Raw genomic sequence first — 26,340 nt, 5'->3', positions numbered from 1 at the left:
AAAATCTTATGTTGGTAAGATTGTATCTTTGGTTAATTTTTAAAGGTGAATTATAATGTTTGAGTTTGAATTTTGTTTGCTGATGTTAAAAATTTTATTGTATTTTATATAAAACATTTCAAAATTTAATTTAAGATAAATTTATTTTTTCAATTTTTAAGTATTATATAATATTAAATATAACATATATATATATTGAAGATTAAATAAATATTTGTAAAATATTGACTATAATATATTACTGATCCGTTATATATTCAAAGAAGTGATGTTGGTAATGTAATCGAAAATATAATCGAATTTTATTTTAAATTTATTCATTGAAAATCAAAGTGAAAAAATATAAGAAAAACAATCACGATAATGGGAAATTATGTTAATAAATTTTTTACTCATAAAACTGAAACTTATAACAATGAGATTGAAAAAAAAGAAATAAAAGATTCATCAGCGATAGATGAAGTAACTGTTGAAAAAAATATGCAAACTCCACCAATAATTCGTAAAACATTAGTTACAGATCCTAGATCTGTAACGAGTGGAATAAGTAGAACACCAATTGAGGTAATTATAATATAAAGTAATATAAATTTTATAAATTATTAATTTATATAATATTAATATATATAAACAAATAATATTAACATTAATAGGTGAATAATACACCTGTTGCATTAAATAAAAAAATAATATCAGCAATTCCAAAACATTTACAAAATAAAGCATACTTGGAAACAGATATAGATAAAATAATGTTATGTTTAACTCCTAAAAAACATTTGGTACCAAAATTAATAGAAGTTCCAAAGGTATATCTCAACATTTTCTCTTTTTTAATAAAATGAAATATTTTTATAGTTTTATTGTTATAAATTTATTTTAAATATTTTAGCAAAATAAAAATGAAGAAAATCTTTTAACACCAACAAGTAATAATTTAAATAATAAAAAAATAATCACGGATATAGAAAAGGAACGTTATAATATTCTAGGACTTGATCCTAGATCTCCAGCAGCAGATTTTGATAGAACTCCAATTTTAATGCCAAAATCTATTGAACGTTTAAGAGCAAGATCTCAAGAATGTTTGCACAGACAAGGCAGTTATGATACAGATATTTTTTATCCAAAATTTTCATATTGTGAAATGTCATCACAATTTAATGTTACTGAAGTACAAGTTTTAGCAGATTTAGACTCATCTGCAGTAAATTCTTTACATTCAGTTATTACTGATTCTGATGACAAATTAAATGAACCTGAATTATCATATTCAAATGATTCAGTTAAAACTAATTTTATTTCAGAAATTGGTAAGAAATTAGTATTAATAATTTAAAATTAATTTATATTATAATATATAAAAATATATTTCAAAAAATTTATTATATCTGATCAAAAAATATTTATATTAGTAGAAAAAGAACTAGAAGATCAAAATGAAGTTCAAAGCATTTTAGAACAAAATAATTGTGATGATAATAATATTAAAAAGAATGCAGAACAAAAATGTATTATTAATAATGATATAATTAAAGTATGGAGGGATTCATTAATATTGGATACATTTGAGGAATCAGAATTAAGTGAATCAGATAATGTACAAGAAGTTACAGAAAAAATGTCACAAATAAATAAGGAAGAAGTAATTATAATATTTGACAATGATAATACCAAAGACTTAATTCCAAAATTAATTAATTCTGAAAATGAAAAGGCAAAAATAGACACAATTAAAAAAAAGAAAAAAATTATCAAATCAGAAATTAAAGTTACAACAGATGAAAAAAAATCTTTTATTGATAAAAATGAAAATGAATCCATAAAGGTATTCAAATAGTAATAGTTATAAAGTTAATTATTTTTAAGAAAATAAAGATATTATGTGCATATTTTTATTTTCAGATTCGAACTCCTCTTGGAAATCGTTCAAATAATGAACAAATACAAACATTGTTAACAAAGTCACCACAACAGACGTTTAAAAATAGAAATATTGTTTCAAAAGTATTAAAAGAAAATACACCACCACATAAAAAATATTTTGTAAAATCTAAATTAAATGGTGTACAATGGGATCCAGATTCAACTGTTATTATTTAAGATTATTAATTTTTATAAGAAAAATTTAGACATAGTTTATATCTTTTATAGAATTATTTTTATAGAAAATTAAATAATTGTAAAAATTAATTGTAAACATAAATGTAAAAAATTAATTGCAATAGTATATTTATTTAATATAAAATAAATAATTTTCTTAGAAAAGAATTTTTTTCTCTACATATTTTAATATAAAATCATGGATTTTCCTTATTATTCATTTGCATGGCCGCTCGTATTTGCGATTTAGCTTCTTTAATTGATAATTGCAGATTTTCACTTGGTTGTACCAACTGGGATACACTACAATAATTATAATATATTATAAAAATATATATGATATAAAATATAGTATATCTACCTTGGATCTTTTATTATAATCCTTTTTTTCTCAACATCATTTTTTGGTATTAATTTAATAGTTATATTACTATCAATTTTCTTTGGATTAGAAAATATATTTTTATTTGAAATATCCCATTTTACTATAGTACTTGTATCTACAAGTTGTGGTTTAACAAGTCTAACTTTTACATTATTATTAATATATTGTCCTTTATAATTTTTTCTTTTATTTTTAGTATAATTTGATTTTAATGTAGTTTCTTTAGGTACACTTGTTTTAATAATAGCTTCAGTTGAATGGTAAGGAACTTTTAATATAGATGCATTACTTGGATGTTCAAATGAAGTAGATGGTAGATTGGATTCGCATACTAGTCTTGGATCTAGATTTTGTGGTATACCATCATAAATAGATGATAAAGTTTTTCCAGGATACTGTTGAATAAGACGCTCTTTTGTAAGTGGTAAAGCAGGTGTTCTCTTTTTTCTATTATATTGTTCTCTGAAAATTATTATTCAATATAATAATTCAAGTTTTTTATTTATTATTATTTTCATACTTTACATACTTGGGAATAAATTTATTGATATTTGGATTCTTTAGATCTTGTTGATTTTTTTTTATACGTATATTTACATCTTTTTGACGTTGAAGAAGTTTTTCTTTAGTTTCTGAGATACTTTCAAGTTCAGGTACATAAAAAACATGTAATGAACCTCCATAAAAATTTTTATCATCAATGAATCGTTTTGCTATTCTACATAAATATGAAATATAAACATAATAAATTGTAAAACTTTAAATTATATATTATTATATATCATTATTATATATTATTATCATGTTATTATCATATATATATATATATATAAATATGTTTACCTTGCACTTTGTATATGAACATATTGTATATAATATGCTTCTGTAAACTCTTCTGTGGGATAATCATGAACTACATGAATTTTTTTTATATTACCATAAGATTCAACAAGTTTTTTTATTTCTTCACCTAATTGGAGTTTTGGTACTCCACATATCATTAAATGTTTTGATTCATCATTTATTGTATAAACCTGTTACATAGAGCTAGTGTGTCAAGGAAATATTATTGAAGAAAAACAAAAATGATAACAGATTATAAAATTAATTATTTATTATAAAATAAGATTATGTAAATTTGAAAATTTAAATTCGTTATAATTTTTAAAGAAATTTATATAAATGACCTAATAATTTTTATAATTAATTTATGATTTAATTAAAAAAATAATATGAAAAAATAACAAAATATTATTTACTATTAAACTTATTTTATGAAAAATAGGATACAAGTTCACAATGCTACCTTCACAGATGTTAATCTTTTTCCCTGCCTATAAGGAGGTCGTGTATTACACAATTTTTGTTGTATATGATGAGGAAGTTTTGTTATAGTAGAATTATTATCCATGATTTATATTTTTCACTATAGTTTTTAGTATAATAATTATAGTAACTATAAATATTTTATATCAACTTGCTAATATTTTGAAAGATATCATTGTTTTAATAAATTTTAAATGAATTATAAATATTTATATATATTAATAATTATCACAATACTTTTAATATTTTGATAGACAAGAAACACTAAATGTACAATAGCTAAATAAATTTCCACATTACGAATAATACTGGAAATTAGTATAATTTATGGTGTCATGGCGTCATGATTCGTACTGTAGTAAAATGAGAAAAGAAATAACGGGTGTCCTATTATATCGTATTATTTTAGAATTAGATTAGTTTAGGGATAGGATCAAAAAATAACAATTTATAAATCTATGATCATTTTCAAATTCGAATTTCGAAAAATATTCGAATCTTGAATATTTATTGAAAAATCAAATTTAAATCAAAAAAAACATCGTTACATTTCCAAGTTAATCTAATTCTAAATTCTAACAATGCAGTATTCGGTATTTTTTCTTTCATTTTCTAATCTCTCACTATTTTCAATAGAAATTTATATAATTCAAAACATGAATGTATCAAATATAATAATTTGAAACAAATGGTTTTTTCATAATAATATAGGAGTTTTTGCATATGCATATCTATAAAATTAAATGATAATAATTTTTTTAAAAAATTGTCTTTGTTTTGAAAAATATAAAAATAAAAAAATTCAATATCATAATTTTTATTACTCAATACAATTCATTTTCTACAAAAACTTTTAAGTTATTTGTGTTGGTAAATTTTTAATTTAATAGATGGTTTAATTGAAATTTGTAAAAATCAAAGACAAACACGTGTAATTTTTATTATTTTTGTCTTTCATATAAAAAATATTTACTATTATTATTTGCTTAAAACTATATACGAGACAAAAATTAAATCTTTTTTTATTATGCACATGTATTCCATATGTTTCAGTAATTGATTGACGTACATGCTACATATAAATTATGTAATTGTGTAATTATGTAATGTCTTACAAGAATATAGAAACTTTATGCACAGATGCAATTATTTTGACGCAATTTGCAAACAGTGCATAATATATAGTGTATATAAGGTAGAGAAGAACACATAACCATTATATAAAGTCAATAATATATTAATACATTAATTATCAATTAATTGTAAAGAGATAGGCAGTCATAAATAAATATTTCAAAAAAATATAATTTACATTTAGTTGCTTTAACATAATATCCATTGTTTTTTAAAAAAATCCATAAAATATGTGATAATTTTTAACATGTTTAGTATTCTGATTATAATATTTAAACTATTTAGTATTACTTTTTTACATATAATTTATTTTTAGTTTTATTCTAAATATACGCGAATAGTAATTTCGAATAATTTTACTAAAATTTCTTCAGAAATACAAATAAATATGAATAATATATCCAAAAAAGTAATGGCATATATAATAGATAGATTTCTTTGCTGTTTGCTTGTTGAATAAATTTATATATGATAGAAGTAGAACATGAAAGTTATACTTTTTCTAAATAATGATTATCTCAATCTATATATTTCCAATATCATTAAAATTCATAAATATCATTAATATCATTTAAAAGTCTTTTTTTATATGAAAGGTAAAAGTAAAATGGTTGTGAGAGCGCTATTATAAGGATAGAAAAATTAAATTGTATTTGTAGAAACGGATAACTTGACGACCTCTTGTGGGAAAAATAGTAAGTTAATGGACCTCTGGTGGCAAGCGTGGGAAGTATCTCCACAACATATTAAGCGTTTTACAGTGTAACAGCATCAAAGAAAATTTGTTCACAATTAACAAACAGGTTGTTTATCAGCTTCTGTAAATATGTTTTACTTTATACTAGAGAAAGTTAGAATTTTAATACAGTTTATTGGATTTATTTCTTTTTTTCGAAAATAATTTATATAACCTTTATTAACGTTTTAATTTCGATAGAAATAGGTTTTGTCTTATCTTTGCCTATTATATATTTAATTATTTCATGATAAATCAATCAAAGTAAAATTTGTAGTAATAAATATAAATATTGAGGAATCTTAATATTATATTTTATATTGTGAAAGTGAATTTTCTATTCATTTATATTTGAACGTGACGTAGATCCACTATTCGTTACAATATTTTGTGTTAAAGAAACTATAGAATTAATATCATTTTATTGAAATTTACATAATCTCTTTTTTTAATTTAATAAATTATACAAATATAAATTAAGTCAAAATTGTAGGTGTTTTTCATTTATTAAATACCCAACAGTGTATTACATACCATATGTGAATTAAATAAATATAATTTAAAAATCTATTAAATGTAACATTAATGAAGATTAAATACTATTAAAATTATTTTATAAAATAATAATAGAAAATTTATGTTTATTTACAGAATTAATAACTGCAATGGATTCAGCATAGCAACATTAGCTAATATTAAACAACAAATATCGTTTGTCCCTTATTGTCCATTAGATTACATTTTCTTTTATATATTTAAAGTTATTATATTATCCTATAAATTATTTCATTATGTCTGCAAATACTCAATTTGCAAATCCTCCACCAGCTATAAGTTTACCTAATATGTCTGTGCCACCTCCTGCTACTCCAAATTTATCAGCTCCACCTCCTAATTTAACTACTATAAACACATCTGGAAGTTATCAGCATCGATATACCAATCATAGGGATGGAGCAAGAGGATTTTTTAAACCATTTAGACCTTATCATGCACCCAAAATTGTTGCTGCTGGTCAAGATACATTACAAGATGAGTTTGATGGAAAAAGACTTCGGAAATCTGTTATGCGCAAAACTGTAGACTACAATTCTGCTATTATAAAGAGCTTAGAGGTAGTGTTCTTAATAGAATTCTATATTTTGAATGCAGTTCTTATAAATAATAGTAATGTTATATTTTTTATTTATAGAATCGAGTATGGCAGAGAGATTATAGGGACAGACGTGCCCTTCAACCAGATGTGATGTATTATCCTGATTTACTTCCACCACCTAGTTATGTTGACAATCCCATAAATGCAGTTACTACAAGATTTGTAAAAACTGCAACAAATAAAATGCGATGTCCTATCTTCTGTATGGCTTGGACACCAGAGGGAAGACGTCTTGTTACTGGTGCATCTAGTGGGGAATTTACTTTATGGAATGGTCTTACATTTAATTTTGAAACTATTTTGCAGGTATTTTATATGCATTATTTATAACTTAAATTATTAATTAAATTTCTGCATAATTTATTGTATAATTTATTATTCTATTATCTATTATTAATTTTTATAATTTCAATAAAAAACTATTCCTGTAAAGAAGAAACTTCAAATACTTGCAAAAATTTAAAGTTTGAGTATATTATATATATATTATATTATATGCCTTACAAAATATATGTTAGTTTCAGATACATTAATGAACAATTGTTTTTGTCTGTGTAGGCACATGATAGTCCTGTGAGAACAATGGTATGGTCACACAATGAGAGCTGGATGGTTACAGGAGATCATGCAGGCTATGTGAAGTATTGGCAGAGCAACATGAACAACGTCAAGATGTTTCAGGCGCACAAAGAAGCGATTAGAGGACTCAGGTATACCATCCACCACACTAGTCCTTACGTCTCTTGCGCCACTGTTATCGATGATCCGTCCATCCTTGCTGTAGTTGAGATATCGGATATGACTCTCATTCTCTTCCTTCTCTGGTTTTATAACATTTTGGTTTTGAAAACATTGATTCTTGTATGGGTACACAGGTGATTTCTAGAATTTTTCATAGATTGTATTTGTCCTGGTATTAGGTGTATGGGAAATATAAATTTTCAGGATTTAGAAAATTTCTGTGATAAAAAATTTAGGATGAAAATCTATTTCCTATACTATACAGCGATATCTAGTTATTATAAATCAATTTTCTCATTTTTCTTATTAAGATTTTTATTGCATTTAATTTTTAAGTAATTTTATGATATTAAATATGAGGCTTTCTATACTAAAATAATATACTAAAAATAATATACTATAATAATGCTACAAATATTAAATGGTATTATACAAGTAACTAATTGTTTTTATTTGATTAAATTTTTTAATAAAGTTAAATATTCCATAGTTTTTTGAGATTATTAAATTTTTAAAATCTTCATATTCACATACATCATAATATTCAAAATTGATCAGCAAGGATAGTGTTCTGTCAAATATATTGTATGTGTATTAATATGAAACTTATCATTTGTATTCATAGAGTCTTAGGGACCTAAATAAATTTATATGGTCCACTAGATTATGATAGTAAAAATATATTATCTTTATACTAAAAGATCTGAGAAAAAATAAAATAAATTAAAAAAAAAAAAAAGATTAGGTCCTTATGGCTCATAGTTTATGAATTTATATGGTTAGATTATTGGGTAAAATGTATATATTTAGAATGACGAATAAACAAACAAAAAATATATATACAGCAATACCTAGTCGAGATTCCCATGGAATTACAATAAAAATAAATATCCTGTGTCCTTCTTTACATCCAAGTTTTTAATAAAATTAAATAAAAATATTTGCAATATCATATGTTTCTGAAAATAAAATATTTTCTCTTTGGTCTGTGTCACTTGTACCCTTTTGCAGATGAGAGAGAGAGAGAGAGTAACAGAGAGATATAATAAATTTCATGTACACTTCGGACATTTTTTTTGTGCAATAAATGTTGAACTTTTGAAAAAATATCACTCTTGGTATATCATTCGGTGGTCATGTGGCATCAAAAACTTCTATTTTCATGACAATGAAAGAGTTTTTTGCTTAATCAGCAATAAATTTTGTTTGAGTGCCAGATATGACTGTCGAAGATGGTTTTTTGTTTATTTACAATATTTACACTTAGATCTTCCTTTTATTACTGATGTCTGTTTATTCCTCAAAATGAATTACAGTAAAAGATTACTATGCGCGTTTTTAAAACATTAAATTATTAGTACATTATTTTTTTAATTGACCTAAAAACAAACTTTTTTCATATATTCTTATACATTACCATTTTTCATACAAATATAATTTATGCTTAACTCACAAAATATAGTATAGTAAAGAAGTAAAGAATATTAGTAATGATAATAATAGCTTGCTATGCATTTAATTTAAATAATTTAACAAATAATCCTTTATAAGTTTGTTAATTAATTTCATTTAACTTGCTAAATATAATATATTTAGGATAGATTTATCAAGGATGCATATGTAGATATACAAATACATAATTTATTTAGCCAATAGTACTGTAAAAAAAAAGAAGGATATAATATTCTTTGCTTGTTTCATATACATATAAATAAATATTGCATGTGTAATATATATATCTAACAAGCAAAATGACAAATCAGTAATAAATGTAAGCTTGTATGTTTTTAACTTCAATTCTTAATAATCATATTTTGATATCATATTATAATAATGTCCGTAAGGTGTACTATATATTTTATGAAATGTTTTATTAAATATAAATAAATTTCTCATGTTCTGTTTCTTTTCCGCTTTGAATATATTGCACTTGTAAAAGGATAGAACTTCAATAAAAATTAATAAATCTCAATGTGTAATCAATTTTTCATTATGTTACATTACTATTTTATTATCTGAGTTTATACGCGTGTCTAATAAAATATGTATTATACATTCTATAATACTTGTTTCATTGAGAAAATTCTCATTGTGAGCATTTGCAAATAAAGAATTGCTTTATAAATACATAACAGCGTATTGTTTGAATATAATTCTTGTTTTTTGGGTGGGTAGTTTCAGCCCAACGGATCACAAACTGGCAACATGCAGTGATGATGGAACTGTCAGAATTTGGGATTTTCTTCGGTGTCATGAAGAACGAATTCTCAGGGGTATACATTACATTATTTTTTATTAAAATTTATTAATATAATATTAAATATAAACTTTCGTTTATATTTTATTTATTGTTTATATTTTAAGTAGATAATAAAAAATAATATTAGATAGTTATGTATTGATAATAACATAATTATTTTTTAGGTCATGGAGCTGATGTGAAGTGTGTACACTGGCATCCACAAAAAAGTCTAGTCATCTCTGGGAGCAAAGATAATCAGCAACCAGTTAAATTATGGGATCCAAAAACTGGACAGTCTCTTGCAACTTTACATGCACATAAATCGACAGTTATGGATGTTAAATGGAATGAAAATGGAAATTGGCTAGTAACTGCGTCACGAGATCATTTGCTCAAATTGTTTGATCTTCGAAATTTAAGTCAAGAAGTTCAAACGTTTCGTGGTCATAAAAAAGAAGCTTCTAGCGTTGCGTGGCATCCAAGTCACGAGGGTCTCTTTTGTAGTGGCGGTAGTGATGGAGCTATTTTATTTTGGCACGTCGGGTATGCTTTCAATTTCTTCTATAATTTAATTTTTTTACATATTGTCTATATCATGATTGATTTTTAGAGCTGATAAAGAAGTAGGTGCGATAGAACAAGCTCATGATAGTATAGTCTGGACATTAGCATGGCATCCATTAGGACACATTCTGTGTTCTGGTAGTAATGATCATACTTCAAAGTTTTGGACACGAAACAGACCTGGAGATTTAATGAGAGACAAATATAATCTCAATACTTTACCTGCAGGATCGGCTGGTGTTGATGATCACGAAATTGGTACTATATGTTATGAGAATAAAAAAAAGAATCTTGTAAACAAAATTAAAGAAATTGGATATTTTGTTATTGCTTTGATTATTTCATAGCCGATGAAGCAGCCGTCATACCTGGTATGGGACCAGAAGATAGAATCAATGCTGATGGTGAACCAGAGGATAAAAGCGGTGGTATTCCTGGTTTAGATTTGGATCATGCAGTTGATGAAGGCAAGAAATTCGCTAATAAAAAAGTTCCATATAGCAAACCGATTCCAAGAAATTTTCAAGCTCAATGGAATGAAATGGAGGCAGAGGATATGGAGCAGGTAGAAGCTTTAAATGCATTTGTAAATCAATTAATTGAAACCACGCCAGGAGCAGTGCCTCTAAATGAAGTGACACCGAATGGTATTATATTATATGGAAAAATGATTCCCGTTGAACGTAAGTTTTAGTGTATAAAAATTCAATTATTATAATTTTAAATAGAGCTTTAAGATTATTAATTATTTATTAATTTTATAGCCGGTTCTAAATTAGCAGAAGCAATTAGTAAAGGAAACGATGCCATAAATAAATTAGTATTCTCCGGAGAAATAGAAGAACTACGGGACGTTGTAGGTCCACCGGATAACATGGATGATTCCGAAGAATATTTGCAAGACGACGGCGAAATAGATTATTCCAAAGTACCCGATATTGAACTTCCTCCACCTTTACCTAGTTCCAAGTTCGCACAGAATCCCGAATTATTAAAAGCTTTGAATCGTGGTGGAAAACGAAAGTTTGATCAACTGATCGGTTGGAGTGATGGTGGAGCCAGTGATCGAACGTCGAAGATTCATCAACCGGTTTTCGGCGGAGTGATGACAGAAGACTCACAATCTAGTGATACTGATTTAAGGTATACCGGAACAAAGTCAAATCAACACTCCAACGAGACCAACTCTTTTCATAGTGGACAGGATGAAGATCTTAGAAAACTTCCTCATGGTGAAAGCACTAGAAATACAAATCGCGATGAGGACTTACGGTTTAACATATCCAGCGGACCTGGAAGGCCTAGTTCGCGTTCTGATTATGATGTAAGGAGTAATTTTGCAGATAAGGATTTTAGGAGTTCACATGGATTTTCTTTGAAGAAGCCTTTGGACAACGATATTTATGATGACAGAGATAGAGACGGTGGTTCGCGATGGGATGATGAAAAGTCGATGAATGATGGGCCCAGGAAAGGGGATGGTGGTTTTTCAACCAATTTCGATAAACGCGATAACATGCCCATAGGTATAGGCATAAGTAATAATATGCCCCATTTAGGCAATAGTATATCTCATATATCGAGTCATCATAATATGCAGAATATTAATCCTAATATGACCCCTCCCATTCCAAGTTTAGTGCCACATCCAAATATGTCCCAGCATCCTATGCAGAATAAACCACTACATCCTGGTATGCAAGGAATTGATGGTCCCATGCACATGATGCATCATCCTAATATGCATCCTGGTTTTGGTCCTAATGGACCACCACCTGGAAATTTCGGTCCTAATTTTAGACCGCCAAATGGTAATTTTGGACCTAATCAACACTTTAGGCCGAGTCCGTTACCTCCATTTGGACCGAATCAAGGACCATTTGGTAACAATTTTCAAGGTTTGCCAAATTTTCGTGGACCAAATTCTGGTCCGCCCAATTTTGATCGACCTGGATTCGGTCCTGGTTTTCGAGGTCAGAATCCTGGACAAAATCCAGCAAATAATTTTAATTCAAATTTCGGTAATTTTGGAAATAAACTTGGACCTAATCGGGGTCCCATGAATAGGGGACCTAATGACAATAACATGGGAAGAATGGGAAGAAGTGGGTATAATAATCGCGGTAGAGGACGCGACGGTGATCAACCACGAGGCATTCGAGGAAGAGATAATTATTGAAATTATTCAGAATGAAAGTGTCTGCATGTTATATGTATGTTGACATACTGCCGTTCGCCCTGCACGAATGATCCGGTTGTTCCGTAATAGGTTGTACAGTTGTCGATAATGAATTTTATGCGTAGAACGGTGGTATTCTGTAAGAGCATTGCAGTGTAAAATAACGACCCATATCAGACACGTTGCGAGCCATTTTATATTCTGTGCTAAAAAAAAAACTTGAAGTGGGCGTTAATACAGCGTGCTTGGATGAAAGTATATTTTCTTTTTCCGAAAGGACTTTATTTGAAGAAAATTGTCCTTTTGCCAGAAAAAGCGACTGATTATCCATATTCTAGATGACTAGATTTCTAAATAATGCAAGAGATGAATTCGTGCCGGAAGCAAGTGCGACCTCTTTCCCGCAACTTGTAATACTTGCACGAGTGTACAAGTGTGGTGAATCGTATAAAGCCGCAGAAATTGTAATATATAAGATATAACCAATGACTCACCGATATTATTCCGATTAAAAAAAAAGGATAAAAAAAGAAAAAAACAACTGTTCACAAGCTGCCTTGCGAAAGAAATTTTCTTGTTCCGATTTTGAGAATTGATTGAGCGTGCGGGAATAGGGTAGAGAAGCATGTGGAGCATGTTGAACGTTTCGTAATTGTTACTGGTCGTCAAAAAATTGTGAACCAGAACAGTTTACCTATCAATTATTAATAAAAATGAAGTACGATGCAGAATTATTCGATTAAAGCTCTGCCCCAGAAATAATTTATAGATATTAGATATAGATTTATCTTAACTATATACATAAACTAGTTCAAATGTATGATGTATAAATATATATATTTTAATTCTATCCTTAAAATATTTTATGCATTAAATTGCATTTAAAAATACTTTTTTAATACATGATTCATAATTATTATTTATTTATATATATCACATTTATTTTTTTAATATTGTGTTCATATCGTTACGTTACTTCCGATATTCGATAGTTGTGTTTTAGTAACAATCATTCTCACGTCATGCTTTTTTGAAGTAATATAATATTTAAAACAATGGGTAAAAAAGGAAAAATAAAAAGCGGCAATTTAGGAAAATCTTTGATTAGAGATCGTTTTAATTCGTCTAGAAATAAAAGAAATGTTGATTCATCTATGGTAAGGTAATGCCTTCATTCATAACCTATTCGTTTTTTGAATATGAAAAAGCATTAAATGATAAGTAATTTTCAATATTCTAATTGTATCTTCGATTAGCTTCACACCACCGAATTAAATGATGGTTACGATTGGGGACGTCTTAATCTTCAATCCGTCACAGAGGAAAATTCTTTTCAAGAATTTCTTTCTACTGCCGAGTTAGCAGGAACCGAGTTTCATGCCGAGAAATTAAACATCAAATTTGTTAATCCAAAAACTGGAATCGGATTACTTTCGAAAGATGAAAAAGAGAAAGTACTGGAGTCACAAAATAAAAATAAAACACTTCTGAAAATACCAAGAAGACCAAAATGGGATAGTTCTACTACAGCTCATGAATTACAAAGCAAAGAAAGAGAAGAATTTTTAGAATGGAGACGTTCTCTTTCTATGTTACAAGAAACAGAGGGATTAATGTTAACTCCATATGAAAAAAATTTGGAATTTTGGAGACAATTATGGAGAGTAGTAGAACGCAGTGATATTGTTGTACAGATAGTTGATGCGAGAAATCCACTTCTCTTCCGTTGTGAAGATTTGGAATCATATGTTAAAGAAGTAGATTCTAAAAAGATGAACATAATATTAATTAATAAAGCAGATTTTTTAACAGAAGAACAGAGACAAATATGGGCAGAATATTTCACAAATATTAAGTTAAAAGTTGCATTTTTTTCTGCCATATTAGCAGTTGAAAAAGAAAAGCTAAAAGATATAATAGAAGAAGACTATTCTGAAAATGAACAAAATAGTGATATAGAAAATGATGATAGTGATAAATCATTATATACTTCAGAATTTGCTTCAGAAAGTGAATATGAAAGTGCAGATGATGGTAGTAATAATGTCAATATTGAAAATGAGAAAAAAGTAAATTGTAAAGACAATAAAAACAATATAAACGATTTAAAAATTTTAGAAAAGAAAACAAATAAAAAAAATATAGAAGAGAATACAGAAGTAAAAAATTCACCAGAATTGTTAAGTAGAGATCAATTAGTATTATTTTTTAAAACAATTTATAAAGGTGAAACATATACAAAAGGAATTACAACAATTGGTTTAGTTGGCTATCCAAATGTAGGTAAGAGTTCTACAATAAATGCCTTGTTAATGGACAAAAAAGTATCAGTATCTGCAACACCAGGTAAAACAAAGCATTTTCAAACACTATTCTTGGATAAGGATCTACTTCTTTGTGATTGTCCTGGATTAGTAATGCCCTCTTTTGTTTGTACAAAAGCTGAAATGATTATACATGGTATACTGCCAATTGATCAAATGAAAGATCATGTACCTTCAATTACATTATTGGGTACTCTAATACCAAGGCATATTATAGAGGATCTTTATGGAATTATGATACCTCTACCATTAGAAGGAGAAGATTCTGATCGTCCTCCAACTGCAGAAGAAATTTTAAATGCTTATGGATGTATGTGTTTATCATTTGAATATGTAATAATTTATATTTGTATCTTTATATTTTTTTTTATTATTTATTAGATAGTAGAGGTTTCATGACACAAAATGGACAACCAGATAATCCACGTTCCGCACGATATCTTTTGAAAGATTTTGTAAATGGTAGATTGTTATATTGTGTTGCACCACCAACAATAGAACAAAAAAAATTCCATACATTTCCTCTACGAAAAAGAATAATTTCTGAAAATAAACATTTACCGCCTAGAACGGTGCGCGCGAATAAAGGAAGTAAAATTACATCAGAAGATGTAGATAAAGTATTTTTTCAAAATAATATTTCTAATATTCATGTAAAAGGAGTGATTGGAAAAATGCATAGTTTATGCCGATCTAGTTCTAAGTATGTAACATTATTTTATATTTATTATTTGATAAAGTCATTCTTGTATAATTATTGACAATAATTCATGTATAATAATAAGTAATGGAGCGTTATTTTGAATATTTTAATAATTATTGTAATTTTTTTCAGTGATATAGGATCAATAACTGGTTCTACACAGAGTTTGTTGCTTGAAGAAAAACCATGGAAAAAGATTAACAAACATTCGAATAAAAAAAAACGCGAGAAAACAAGAAGATTATACGCTCATCTTGATCAACATTGATTTTATGAATATTTATATTATATTGTGAGAATTGAAGGCCTTTTCGCTATATAACAGCGGATCATATTTTGTAATATACAAGTCTCTGTATTCATAAGCACATCAGAGACTCATATTAGTTCTACATACCACAAATACATTCTAACAGTAAAATATATACGTATATAAGAATAGTTTACTATTATACTTATATACATATATATTATAAAATTAAAATATTTCATAATTTATATTCTTTATTCTTTAATCTCTCCTAATTCCTCTGATACCAGCATCTTGGATTATTGAATAATTTCAATAATCTCACTTTTGTATATCTTGCCATGGAGTACAGATATAATATAAATGTAATGGTAGATCTCTAAAACGATTTCCGTGAAAAGCAATAATTTGTTAAATAGGAAGCGCGGATCGAATTCCTACTTGTTGCTAAAACGGAACTCGCTCCACATTATCTGATTCAGAGAATGTGGTAGTACATTTATAGTTTATAATTTAATCTGCTTTTATAAGTTAAGTTGTGAACACCAAGTTCTTGTTATATAACAGGCTTTTCAATAAAAAAGTACTGTATGTAAAATTGTTCTTGCAAATTTTGATTCAAATTCATGAAGTAGTTCATCTATGTCATTATCTAAATCCTCACTATTTGCCAGCTAGAAAAATAAATTTTTATTAGCCAAAAAATTGTGGAAGCATGTAAATATAGAATTTTAAATGAATTTTGAAGTTACCACAGTGACTAATTCACAAATAAGGAATGATCCCACTGTAGCTTCTTCATGATTATCCTGAATGTCAATGTTAATCAAATGTACAGGTTGACTATCTTCTTGAGTTCTAGATTCCATACATTCAATTACTTGATCATATACACGTTCTTCACAAGTAATTAAAATATCAAATTTATCTTTGGATAATTGAAATCGTTCTGGTTTAGGTTTTATTCTACGATTTCTATCTAACATGTGCAATAACCCATTTTGTGTGTAGCTAATATTATGGTTAAGGAAATTGTTACTTTTTATTTTCAATTATTTCATAAACTTTATTATAATATTATTTTAATTATTACAATAAATTTTATTGTAATCTCTAAAAAAAAAAAAAATAACGTAAAAGAATAAAAATTAAAAAAATATAAATTTTAAAACCACTAATCTTGTTCATGTTTTAGTAAAAAGAAAGAAAAAAATTTATTTATTTAATAATAAGAAAGGATACTATTGCTTGTCTTTTGATAAAAGATCATTATAGATTTCATCATAAGAAGTTCCAAAATCATATATGTTAGGACGATCAGGTGCATTTCCAGGAAGCTTGACTTTATCACCAGTTCCAAAAGATTTTACATTGAAGCCTTTTTTACTGAAAAAAGAAAAATAAAAATTTAATTTGTTCAATATTTTTATTTGAAATAATTAAATAATTTATAATTTGATTATTATTTGAATTAATTACCTTAAGAAGGCATGAGCTTCCATACTTCTATTCATATTGCTAGAACATATTACAGCTACGCTGATAGAATTTGATGCTGGCATTGTTCTAAATAATTTAATGTTTAAAAAAAAAAATCACAATATAAAAAAGCGTAATATCACTTAACCTTAAGGATCGTTACGCTGTCTGTCACATTCGATACATTTGTTAAATATAAAATTTAATATAGAATAAGTCGTTTCCTAGAATGTTAAAGTATAAAAGGAATTCGAATTGTTCTGACCGCAAGGAATTCTGAAAATCTGTATGATTAAAATTATTATCGTATGTTCTCTACTTATCGTATACTCATAGTAAAATTCGTAATGAAAATCCTCTACTTATATATTCTTACGCTCACATTTGGCAGTTCATCGTTGAACAGTGACATCTGCATTTATATGAGAAGCTCAACCATTAAGAGAATCGACAGTCAGTAACGCAACATACGATGCGTCGGTGTAGTTTGTGGTAAATGTTGAATTTTTATCGACCAATGCTCGATGACGTCATAAATAAGCTTCAAACCCGCCAGTTTAATGTGCTGTGAGAAAGTCTGTGTATGAATTAAAGGTAAAATTAATTATAAAATATTAAGATTTTGAAAGTTTTTTCTGTCAATCGTTTACGTTTGTATTATACGCAGTTCCTTAGGACTTCTAACCTAACTTATCAATACACATTATAAAGTATTCAGAATATGGTGACATACAAGTTAGTTGATCGAAGCTTTATATGTGTAAATATATATTCATTTAATTCATATTTATATTCATATATCATAAAAAAAATACAAAAAAATTCAAGATACAAGATTACGATATATTATATCATATTTTAAGAGGGGTATTTTAAAAGAGATAGGTTTTAAAGACATTAGGTTATCATAAGATTAATATATATTTTCTTTTAAATAGACACAACGTGAGGCATCATTTGTAAACAATCTATAGAGAGGAAAGTGTGTATGTGAGAAAGAAATAAATCTTTTTTGCATATTTTTTACTACAGAACCTGTCAGAGCAGTTTCAAGACGGCGATGCGGTGAGTCAAAAATCAATAAATAAAACAGTAATTAACCACATAAAATTATATCGTGTGACATAATATATTTTTATTCATGTACGAACGCATAGAAACTCCATTTTGTTTTAATACGCATCTTCATCATTTTATATATCGTATTTTATATATCAATCTATCGATATTATTTTTATCGATATTATTCTCGAAAATAATATAATTTGAAATTTAAACATTTGTATAATTTTTTATTGAAAAAAAGAAAATAAATCTAAATAATTCTATAAATATAAAAATTATTGCGATATATAGTAAATGAAAAGTGTATTAAAATATATTAAAAAGGAGATATATTAAAAAAGATGCTAAATTATGCCAATTGCTATTAACTTATATGAATAAGATAGTAATATATCATTTAAAATTATATTTATTTTAATTATTATTTTAATGTATTTCAATCAAATATTTTAATTATATAAAATACCCCTTTTAATTATATATTATTTATTTCATTCTTTAAATTTTAAGTATTTTATTAATACAAACAAGAAAGAGAAAAAGAATTTACAAAATTATCGAATAGATTTGTTAAATTACACAATGTCGCATGATTGTAGATTTGTTGCAAAATCGTCAAATAACAGAGGATGTAGGCAATGAAAATTGTGGTTTCGAGGCTAGAATTAAGGCGGAGTTTGTATCTCGATCTCGACAAGACTTTAATTTTGCGATCGACCAATCTTTCGATTTTTTTTAGTTCCTAAACTCTTCTTCTACTTGAATTTCTGTTTATCTACCAATTATTTACAAATTTCGCTTGAATCAAGAGAACATTGTCTTGAAAAAAAATTCGTTTTCATTGTTTTTCCATTTAGGAATTAAAATTTTTTTTTAAATATTTCAAAGTTCAAAAATTCAAGAAATTAAAGATTGAAAAATTGAATATTCAGAAATGCACAAAAATTCAAAAATTCAAATATTTCGTTCTTTCACATCTCGAAATATCATTTGTACATCTGGAACATTCGAATTGTCGCTTTTTAACCTATCCAATATTAACGTAATTGAGAAATTGTCCTTTGAAAAGCGTCAATTGTTGCGACACAGAAACGATCTTCAATCTGCATCCGTCTTTAAATTTGTTTCTTTACCAGCCGATTGTCCATCTTGGTTGATTACTGCAACTCTTTTCGTCGTTTGTTTCGTTAAGCAAACTGATCGACGATTGACGAAACCAATTTAGATCCGCGACTCGTCTTTTTCTATTGTTCCCAATGGATCTTGTTACTCGCATACTTTGTGTCTTTACCATGAAAGGGAATGTGATTCGAGACCGTTCAAGGTGTGACTTGAATAAAAACAAATTTCGGAAAGGATTGGTTTACGTTTTAGTATACTAAAATAAATTTTTTATTCTTTTAAAATTACAAACGTAATTAACGTAAAAATATGCAAGATCTTTTGACAAAAATAATATATTGATTTTTATTGATTTTTATTATTAATATCTCAATAAAAATCAATAAGGTATTATTTTAAAGATATTATCATATTGCTCTTTCAATTATTATTCCTCTTCCAATATTTTTATTCAAAGTAATTTATTATTCTAAAGTCGGTATGCGCGTTAAATGTAATGTAATTACATAATTTAATTTTGATACCTCATATGATAAATTTTTTATTGCGTGATGAATGATTATTGAGTCTTTAAATATTTTGTTAAAACGGATGCTAATGTCTCTTTGCCTTCAACGGAAGTAAAAACGTCATTAATGGATGTTGGATGAGGTATACATGATGTCTGCTTATACTAGAAATTTTACAAAGACGCCAGTCATGAATTTAAATTGAAAGAATCTCGGTATCGGGAAAAAGGAACGTATGTTAAGCGTTTTTTTACTTTTTACTTATTAAGAGTATAATAAAGAAATACAATCATCTTTCATTTCCTGAAAAATTATACAAGAAATTAATTATTTAAATTGATAAAGATTCATTTTCACGATGGAGGTAAGATTTATTAATTTCATTCTTCATTGCGATCCAATCATATTTTACCGCTTATAAAACTAACAATCATAAATGAAATAATCATAAATTAAATTAAAAGAGTTCGATTAACTGTTCCTTGTGATATTTATTTTGTAATCCAAACTTGTCGTAGAGTAAAAAAGAGTAAAAAATTTGAAGGTTGTGCGTGACATAAGAGTGATGTAATCAGAAAAAAATGCTTTAGAAGAGGAATATTAAATTTTCTTTAAAAATTAACTACAAATACTGATTCTTCTTACTCTTTAAAATAACCCTTGTTGTTGTTTAATTTCAATTTTCTTCAATTTATATCTAATTTCAAATTCTCATTTAAATCCGCATTTTATCATTTTTTTTCGATCATTCTTGGAATTGTAACCTTCTTCAATCTCGATATAAATCACATTCTTTCACTTTAATTTCATTGATTTTGTTTCAATGTTGATTCTCCAATTTATTGCTATGCTTCACCCTATCTTTAGATATTTTTTCTGCTCACATTGTTTGATCATAATCTTCTTCAATTTATAATCTTTCGTTCCATTTCGTCTCTCTAACCTCTCTTCTTTTATTCCAATACCCCCTCCATTCCGTATATTGATTCATTATATCTCGTTTGGAGTTAATTTTTCTGTTCCAATCCGCGTTCCTATCTCGTCTTAATATTCACCAATCTTCACCGCTCTGATTCTAATTCTTATTTTTCTGCTCCAATCCCCCGTTATTCTTCTCCAATTATTGTTTCGCTCTAATCATCTCCAGCTCGTAATGTTTTCGCTTTAATCGTCTCCAATTTGCAACATTTCTCTCTGCGATCATCTCCAGCCCGAGGTGCATTTTCACAGCGCATCACTCACTCCTATCCAATAATCGTTTCACTTCGCGTCGCTCATTTCCAGCCATCTTCGTATCGCGTGATCGCTCGCAATCTAACGACTCTCTCTAACTGTACCAAGTTTCTTCTTCCCGGGTCGTTTCTCCCAAGACAGAATTATCGAATTCCTTCTTCGTCCAATTCTCGCCTCGTTCTCTTCCATTTCTACGCAGAAAAGCGTAGTATTTATTGCGTATATTCATTAATAAAACAACTTTCGTCGCCGCTTATCACCGGGATCGTCGAAAGGAAACGGCGTCACCTCGTTCCCTTGCATTATTATCTCACGCACGTTCCCCACCAACGATCCCTCCACTCGGTTATCACGGATCCTTGTAAATTATTCCGCGTGTGTACGCGAAGACGGATGTCCTTTGACTTATGGATATTGATGAGGGACGTTCCACCAGCGTGAGCCATCTTGTTGACGTTTGACGCATGTCGTCTGCATAAAATGGCCGGCTTGAACGTCATCCGCGCGATGCAGGCACCTGTTAAATTATAATCAAAGTTATGGCCTGGTCAACCACTCGAATATTAATTTCGTTCATGCATGCCTCTTATATTCTCCTTTTTTCCTCCTCCTCTTTTTTTTCTCTTACCGTTTTTCTTTTTTTAAACGTTTCTTATTAAAAATTATTATTCTTCAATCTGTGCGCGTGGACGGTTAGAATTAAAGTGAGGTTAATATTGTCAAAGGATGTCTTTGGTAATTATGAAAGAAAAAGTCTATGTAATCTCGATAAGTTTGTTAGCGTTAAGCATAGAAAATTATACCTAGCATTTACGAAACAACTGTCACGCGACCCATGTGGTGGACGTTGCAGAAAAATCCTTCACACGATTTCGAGTTGCTACTCGAATTAATGACCGTTGGCAATTAAGCCAACTTTTCGAATGGCCAGTTGCCAGCGTTTTGGAGGTTGCCTTGAACGCAATGTCGTGAAGCGATTCTAATAATTCCAGTCACAGAATTCGTTGGAATTTCTGTGCAAAAATATTCTATATTTTTTTTATATTTAATTATTTCTCAGAATCGTTAAAACTAATTTGAAATAACAAAAGATTCATTGATTAAAGAACTTACGATTTCACACCATCTGTTTCGTATTAGATAGACGTATATTATAGACAGAAAAATAATATTGTTTCTATATAATGATAAAATATGTTTCTCAACTTAATTTTTCGAATACATTAAAAATCATGGGATGAAAGCCGGGAAAATAAAATCGTGATTCGTTTCAATGTCGAGAATCGAGTCTGATCTTCAAAACTTGCATACCGATCGAGGACAAATCGTGACACGAATCGGCGAACTTTGATGACATTTATCGGCTGATTTCGTGGAATCGAATCGAAGAACGCGTTTTCCTGCTGGGAAAAATTCGAAAAAGTCTTCGCATTCACGACTTCCGCCACTTTCATCGGCGCGCATCGGTCATCGATAAGTTATGCAAATCCACTTGAACGATGAATTTTATTCTGTTTGGTGAGCCTCGTTCGACCTCCTGCTCGCTTGTATTTATTCTGGAAATTTAAAATTGCGATTTTAAAAGAAATTTCGAGTAATTATATTTTTTCAGAAAAAAAAATATATATATATCCAGTCTATTCAAGATCATTTCGTAGAATTCGTAGAAAATGAGATACATGATAAAGTAGATGGGAAATTATAAAAATAGACTTTGTTTTTTAAAAAGAAATCGTTGCATATTAAATTTACGTACTATTACCGTTAATATAGTAGGAAAAACTCATCGAGTGAGGCTATTGATGAGAGGAAAAACGACGAAGAAAAAAATAACATTAGCGAGTTAAGGAAGTTCTTTGATGTACGCGGAACATTCACAACCTTGATAGGGCATTGCCCCAACATCTTGCAGAGACAGACGAGAACGTAGTAATGTACGTGCTCAGCTGGGATCTCCAGGAGTCGACGAGAATTATCGCTTAACTCGGTCTAGAAAGTGGAAAAATATTCGTTTACAACGCGATACACGCGCCATGGCAAAACGTTCTTCTTTTTATCGAAATTTTCATCGAAATTCGCGCGGTTGTTGATCGTGTCGAGCAACTTTAGCATGTTTCTCTCGATCGCGGCATAAAAGGAAGATCCGTGAAACGATAGCACAGCAAAGAAATTACGTAACAAAGTATTCTCTCTTACGTTGTTAATTGAAAGCGAAGCTTTTCTTTCATCTTTTCTTCTCCTTCATCTCACGTGTAAAGCGAAATGATGATGATGATGAATAGTTAATTTAATTGTTAATTTAATTGGATATAAGAATCTTTTGTTATAAAAAGATGAAAGATGTGTTGATTAAATTTGTGATTACTGTTAAGTAATTTTTGAAAAGGTGGCCATTTTTAAAGAATATGTTGAGTAATATGAAAGTAACATATAATTATCCTATGTATTTTAACTATTGATGGACTTTTAAATTTTAATTTTTTTCAGATAACAATTAAACCGTATAAAATAGTATCTAAAAGAATTTCAATTTTCTCCTCGTTTCAATCTACATACATAATTTTCATTATTCTTTCAAACGCGATATAGTATAGTTCATGGATATCAATTGATTTTATCAGTGTCATAAAAATTTATTCGCATAATCAATAATAATTTAATATCGTTATTCTTGGAATAAAAAAAATTTTTTATTTTTCATAAGAGCACATTCGATTCTTCTTCCAATTATTATCTTTTTTATTCGTTATCTCGCCGTTATCGTTAGTGAACCACAAATACCAACAAATATCGAAGGAAACAAAGAAAGATAGTCTAAAAATATTAGAAGAAAGATGGCTGCCGCGCAGATGGACAGACAGGAAGTGCCTCGCTACGTTGCTTTCTCCGAAAGACCTTTCCTCAACGTGTGAAAGCGACGATTGCCCTTAGAATTCCTTTCTCGCCGCTCTCGATTTCGTTCATTGAGATCTGACGTCGATAGAGAAAAACACGATATTTTTCATCATCGATGTAAAACAATTATTTTGTGGAAAAAAAAACGGAAATTAATAAACGGAATCATTTTTTAATTAGATCTTTCTTACCTGTATAAAAACTTAGAGATTGTTCTTAGAATTTTTAGGCGAGGAAATAGTATTTTTTTTTATTTTTTTTAAGAATAAGAAAGATAGAGAAATTGTTCGGAGAAGAAATAATTTTTTATCTATTTCTTGTTACTGTTATTTTATTATTGTTTGAGGAAGCGAGTTCCCTTTGATGTTCAAAAATTTTTCAAGCGAATCTCTCACAATTCTCGAGTAGAGAGCATTTTACCCTCTTAAGAACACGAACAAACAAACTTTCGCAATGTTACATAGAAACATAGAAATACGTGATTTCGCATATGAAAAAACATCGATTATTTTGAACATAACGTAGAAAAATAGCCTTTCTAACTAATTATCTTCGTGTCTCTGAAAAATATTCATATTTTGTCACGACAAATTTTTTTTCCTATGTGTCTTGTTCACGACAAAGGACATGACGAATCCATTGTTTTTGGCGGACCACCTTGTATAATGGGTTACGAAGAGAATAGGGAACACGGAGCGTACCGGTGCATTTTAATGCTCTTCTTCGTCTCTGTATTCTTCGTAGAGCTGTTAAAAGATCGTTCGTTCGAATGATTTTGCCATTCACCAGAAGAGCTATTCAATGATCAGCCGTTATTCCGATAATTTTTTACAAAACATCAGTGGCTTTGTCATCTTTGTTTAATGTTTTCCCATTATCTTCTCAACCAATCATCGTCAACTGTCAAACTCGTCAATTTTTAGGAGAAAATCGACAAATCTTGAGTTTTAATATTAAGATGTGTTATATTGTCGTAATATCTCTTCACGATGACATAAGTTTGAAATATAATTAATTTTCTGTAGACTGTTCTTGCGAACTTGGTAAAATTGATAAATTTTTTTCAATATTATCAAGAAAAGTTTGCAATTTTTTCCATAAAAAAAAAAAAAGAAAAGGAAAGAAAAAATTAGCAGAAAATGTTTAAATAAAAGCGAAATGAAATTACGTATAATAATTAATTAATTTTACAAATTATCTAACCTCGATACTTTTTTATGAGCGGTACGTTTCAAAGAGTGAATTCACTCCGAAAAAAGAAATTCTTCCATAGAAGGAAGTCCAATTGCCGCACGCAGGTGTTTCTTTTCACCGATTAGAGGTGCTAGAAAGATAAATCGTTCTCGTCCATCGGGAGTTGTTTGTTCTCTCACGGTTATTTTTTTCTTCCCATTCCCAATCAATTCAATCGCGTGACTCAACCTCGTCCAACGATCCAGAGTCGTCCAACCTAACCTATTCAACACCTTGCCCAGAGCTCTTAATCGTTATGCGCCAAGAATATTCGATCAACGCTCACGTGGGACAATTTGATCGAATATTATCACCGATTTATTATGATTTTCGTCACACGTTCCAACCATCTTCGTTCACAATCTAGAAAACGAATATATTCGTACGTGACGCTCATTCTGTACGGTAATTCCTGTTCCAAGGGCGAAGATTACCGAAGTGAGTCGAGTTACTGAAACTCGAGCACGATCGGTAACATTCGCGCAGTGGGGTGATCATTCGTCTTAGTGACGCTTTAAACGTCGCGTCGCGTTCGTTTGATCCTTAGTTGCGAAAGTCGAAGATGAGCAAAATTGTCCCTCTCATCTTTTTGCCGTGTTTGTCGCGAATATAGGGGTCGAATTGCGTAATACCAAGCAGTATTTAGAAATGACCTGGCGAATACACGAGAAATCTGTCTGGCCAATTGCCTTCGACATGTCCACGAATCGCGCGTGATTCGAATTGAAAAAGAGTTCGAAGACTCGTCCTAGACATCGTTCGTGACTGATGGTGAGATCACGATGATGATGGTATTTATAAAACGAAGTTGAATTAATTTTTGAATATTTAAGATTATTTTATATTGTGTATATATATGTATGTATTTTTTTTTATTGTATCGGAGTTATAAGTTACGGAGTTGTTTGTTTATTAGACAAATTATTATTAGTACGGTTTTGTCTCACCAGGGTGCGCAGTG

The 26,340-nt window shown here is 28.5% G+C and overlaps 6 protein-coding genes and 1 long non-coding RNA gene across 13 annotated transcripts in view; 4 read left to right on the top strand and 3 right to left on the bottom strand.

Moving 5' to 3' along the window:
* The first annotated feature begins 34 nt into the window (after nt 1–34).
* LOC107995265 (uncharacterized) lies at nt 35–2,267 on the top strand. 2 transcript variants are annotated; one of them, XM_017052652.3, is made up of 5 exons: nt 35–564; nt 654–809; nt 893–1,313; nt 1,416–1,828; nt 1,906–2,267. In XM_017052652.3, exons 1-5 carry the CDS (start codon nt 364–366, stop codon nt 2,101–2,103), a joined length of 1,389 nt encoding a protein of 462 aa, XP_016908141.1. In that variant the 5' UTR covers nt 35–363; the 3' UTR covers nt 2,104–2,267. The 2 variants fall into 2 exon arrangements, with proteins under 2 accessions (XP_016908141.1, XP_016908142.1); XM_017052653.3 differs by having other exon boundaries at nt 48–564; nt 1,419–1,828.
* LOC107995266 (uncharacterized) lies at nt 2,216–4,176 on the bottom strand. 2 transcript variants are annotated; one of them, XM_017052654.3, is made up of 5 exons: nt 3,795–4,176; nt 3,332–3,522; nt 3,018–3,206; nt 2,465–2,950; nt 2,216–2,406 (listed from the first exon to the last, which is right to left on the bottom strand). In XM_017052654.3, the coding sequence occupies exons 1-5, from the start codon at nt 3,897–3,899 to the stop codon at nt 2,301–2,303; spliced, it is 1,077 nt and encodes a 358-aa protein (XP_016908143.1). In that variant the 5' UTR covers nt 3,900–4,176; the 3' UTR covers nt 2,216–2,300. The 2 variants fall into 2 exon arrangements, with proteins under 2 accessions (XP_016908143.1, XP_061934134.1); XM_062078150.1 differs by having other exon boundaries at nt 3,332–3,535; nt 3,779–4,175.
* Nucleotides 4,177–4,927: 751 nt separating this feature from the next.
* On the top strand, nt 4,928–13,297 carry LOC107995306 (uncharacterized). 3 transcript variants are annotated; one of them, XM_062078146.1, is made up of 10 exons: nt 4,928–5,009; nt 5,608–5,751; nt 6,336–6,799; nt 6,877–7,146; nt 7,399–7,550; nt 9,757–9,854; nt 10,006–10,366; nt 10,434–10,645; nt 10,735–11,070; nt 11,152–13,297. In XM_062078146.1, exons 3-10 carry the CDS (start codon nt 6,476–6,478, stop codon nt 12,564–12,566), a joined length of 3,168 nt encoding a protein of 1,055 aa, XP_061934130.1. In that variant the 5' UTR covers nt 4,928–5,009; nt 5,608–5,751; nt 6,336–6,475; the 3' UTR covers nt 12,567–13,297. The 3 variants fall into 3 exon arrangements, with proteins under 3 accessions (XP_061934130.1, XP_016908205.1, XP_016908204.1); XM_017052716.3 differs by lacking the exon at nt 4,928–5,009 and having other exon boundaries at nt 5,349–5,768; XM_017052715.3 differs by lacking the exon at nt 4,928–5,009 and having other exon boundaries at nt 5,350–5,751.
* A 127-nt stretch (nt 13,298–13,424) lies between these two features.
* LOC107995307 (large subunit GTPase 1 homolog) lies at nt 13,425–16,091 on the top strand. The gene is made up of 4 exons (XM_017052717.3): nt 13,425–13,723; nt 13,823–15,200; nt 15,272–15,593; nt 15,726–16,091. The coding sequence occupies exons 1-4, from the start codon at nt 13,622–13,624 to the stop codon at nt 15,859–15,861; spliced, it is 1,938 nt and encodes a 645-aa protein (XP_016908206.1). The 5' UTR covers nt 13,425–13,621; the 3' UTR covers nt 15,862–16,091.
* Nucleotides 15,599–17,465, bottom strand: LOC107995309 (RNA polymerase II subunit A C-terminal domain phosphatase SSU72). The gene is made up of 4 exons (XM_017052721.3): nt 17,323–17,465; nt 17,086–17,229; nt 16,596–16,854; nt 15,599–16,517 (listed from the first exon to the last, which is right to left on the bottom strand). The coding sequence occupies exons 1-4, from the start codon at nt 17,403–17,405 to the stop codon at nt 16,416–16,418; spliced, it is 588 nt and encodes a 195-aa protein (XP_016908210.1). The 5' UTR covers nt 17,406–17,465; the 3' UTR covers nt 15,599–16,415.
* A 310-nt stretch (nt 17,466–17,775) lies between these two features.
* Nucleotides 17,776–26,340, top strand: part of LOC107995308 (uncharacterized) — a 51,243-nt gene continuing 42,678 nt past the window's right edge. Inside the window, exons 1-2 of one of the 3 annotated variants that reach the window (XM_017052719.3) lie at nt 17,776–17,916; nt 18,261–18,387. The gene's annotated coding sequence lies outside the window, so the exon portion shown is untranslated. Of the gene's footprint in view, nt 17,917–18,260; nt 18,388–25,903; nt 26,171–26,340 lie in introns of those variants that run through there. The other 2 variants (XM_062078147.1, XM_062078148.1) reach the window with 2 other exon arrangements.
* LOC133666548 (uncharacterized) lies at nt 19,756–23,508 on the bottom strand. The gene is made up of 2 exons (XR_009830832.1): nt 22,055–23,508; nt 19,756–21,768 (listed from the first exon to the last, which is right to left on the bottom strand). It is a non-coding gene; the product is annotated as an uncharacterized LOC133666548 (long non-coding RNA).

This window comes from Apis cerana, linkage group LG8 (assembly GCF_029169275.1).
Source record: "Apis cerana isolate GH-2021 linkage group LG8, AcerK_1.0, whole genome shotgun sequence".
Lineage (NCBI taxonomy): Eukaryota > Metazoa > Arthropoda > Insecta > Hymenoptera > Apidae > Apis > Apis cerana.
Note: the sequence above shows the minus strand (reverse complement) of the source record. Positions and strands in the feature narration are given on the sequence as shown.

Bases quoted from the DNA above. Each gene is read 5' to 3' on its own strand.
- LOC107995265 (XM_017052652.3), top strand. From the start codon at position 364: ATGGGAAATTATGTTAATAAATTTTTTACTCATAAAACTGAAACTTAT. The intron at 810-892 runs GTATATCTCAAC...TAAATATTTTAG, and splicing joins AATTAATAGAAGTTCCAAAG to CAAAATAAAAATGAAGAAAA. The intron at 1,829-1,905 runs GTATTCAAATAG...TTTTATTTTCAG, and splicing joins ATGAAAATGAATCCATAAAG to ATTCGAACTCCTCTTGGAAA.
- LOC107995266 (XM_017052654.3), bottom strand. From the start codon at position 3,899: ATGGATAATAATTCTACTATAACAAAACTTCCTCATCATATACAACAA. The intron at 3,523-3,794 runs GTAGCATTGTGA...TCTATGTAACAG, and splicing joins AAAGATTAACATCTGTGAAG to GTTTATACAATAAATGATGA. The intron at 2,407-2,464 runs GTAGATATACTA...TAATTATTGTAG, and splicing joins ATTATAATAAAAGATCCAAG to TGTATCCCAGTTGGTACAAC.
- LOC107995306 (XM_062078146.1), top strand. From the start codon at position 6,476: ATGTCTGCAAATACTCAATTTGCAAATCCTCCACCAGCTATAAGTTTA. The intron at 10,367-10,433 runs GTATGCTTTCAA...ATTGATTTTTAG, and splicing joins ATTTTATTTTGGCACGTCGG to AGCTGATAAAGAAGTAGGTG. The intron at 10,646-10,734 runs GTACTATATGTT...ATTATTTCATAG, and splicing joins TGTTGATGATCACGAAATTG to CCGATGAAGCAGCCGTCATA.
- LOC107995307 (XM_017052717.3), top strand. From the start codon at position 13,622: ATGGGTAAAAAAGGAAAAATAAAAAGCGGCAATTTAGGAAAATCTTTG. The intron at 13,724-13,822 runs GTAAGGTAATGC...ATCTTCGATTAG, and splicing joins GAAATGTTGATTCATCTATG to CTTCACACCACCGAATTAAA. The intron at 15,594-15,725 runs GTATGTAACATT...AATTTTTTTCAG, and splicing joins TTATGCCGATCTAGTTCTAA to TGATATAGGATCAATAACTG.
- LOC107995309 (XM_017052721.3), bottom strand. From the start codon at position 17,405: ATGCCAGCATCAAATTCTATCAGCGTAGCTGTAATATGTTCTAGCAAT. The intron at 17,230-17,322 runs GTAATTAATTCA...TTCTTTTTTCAG, and splicing joins GAAGCTCATGCCTTCTTAAG to TAAAAAAGGCTTCAATGTAA. The intron at 16,518-16,595 runs GTAACTTCAAAA...TTATTTTTCTAG, and splicing joins TTTGTGAATTAGTCACTGTG to CTGGCAAATAGTGAGGATTT.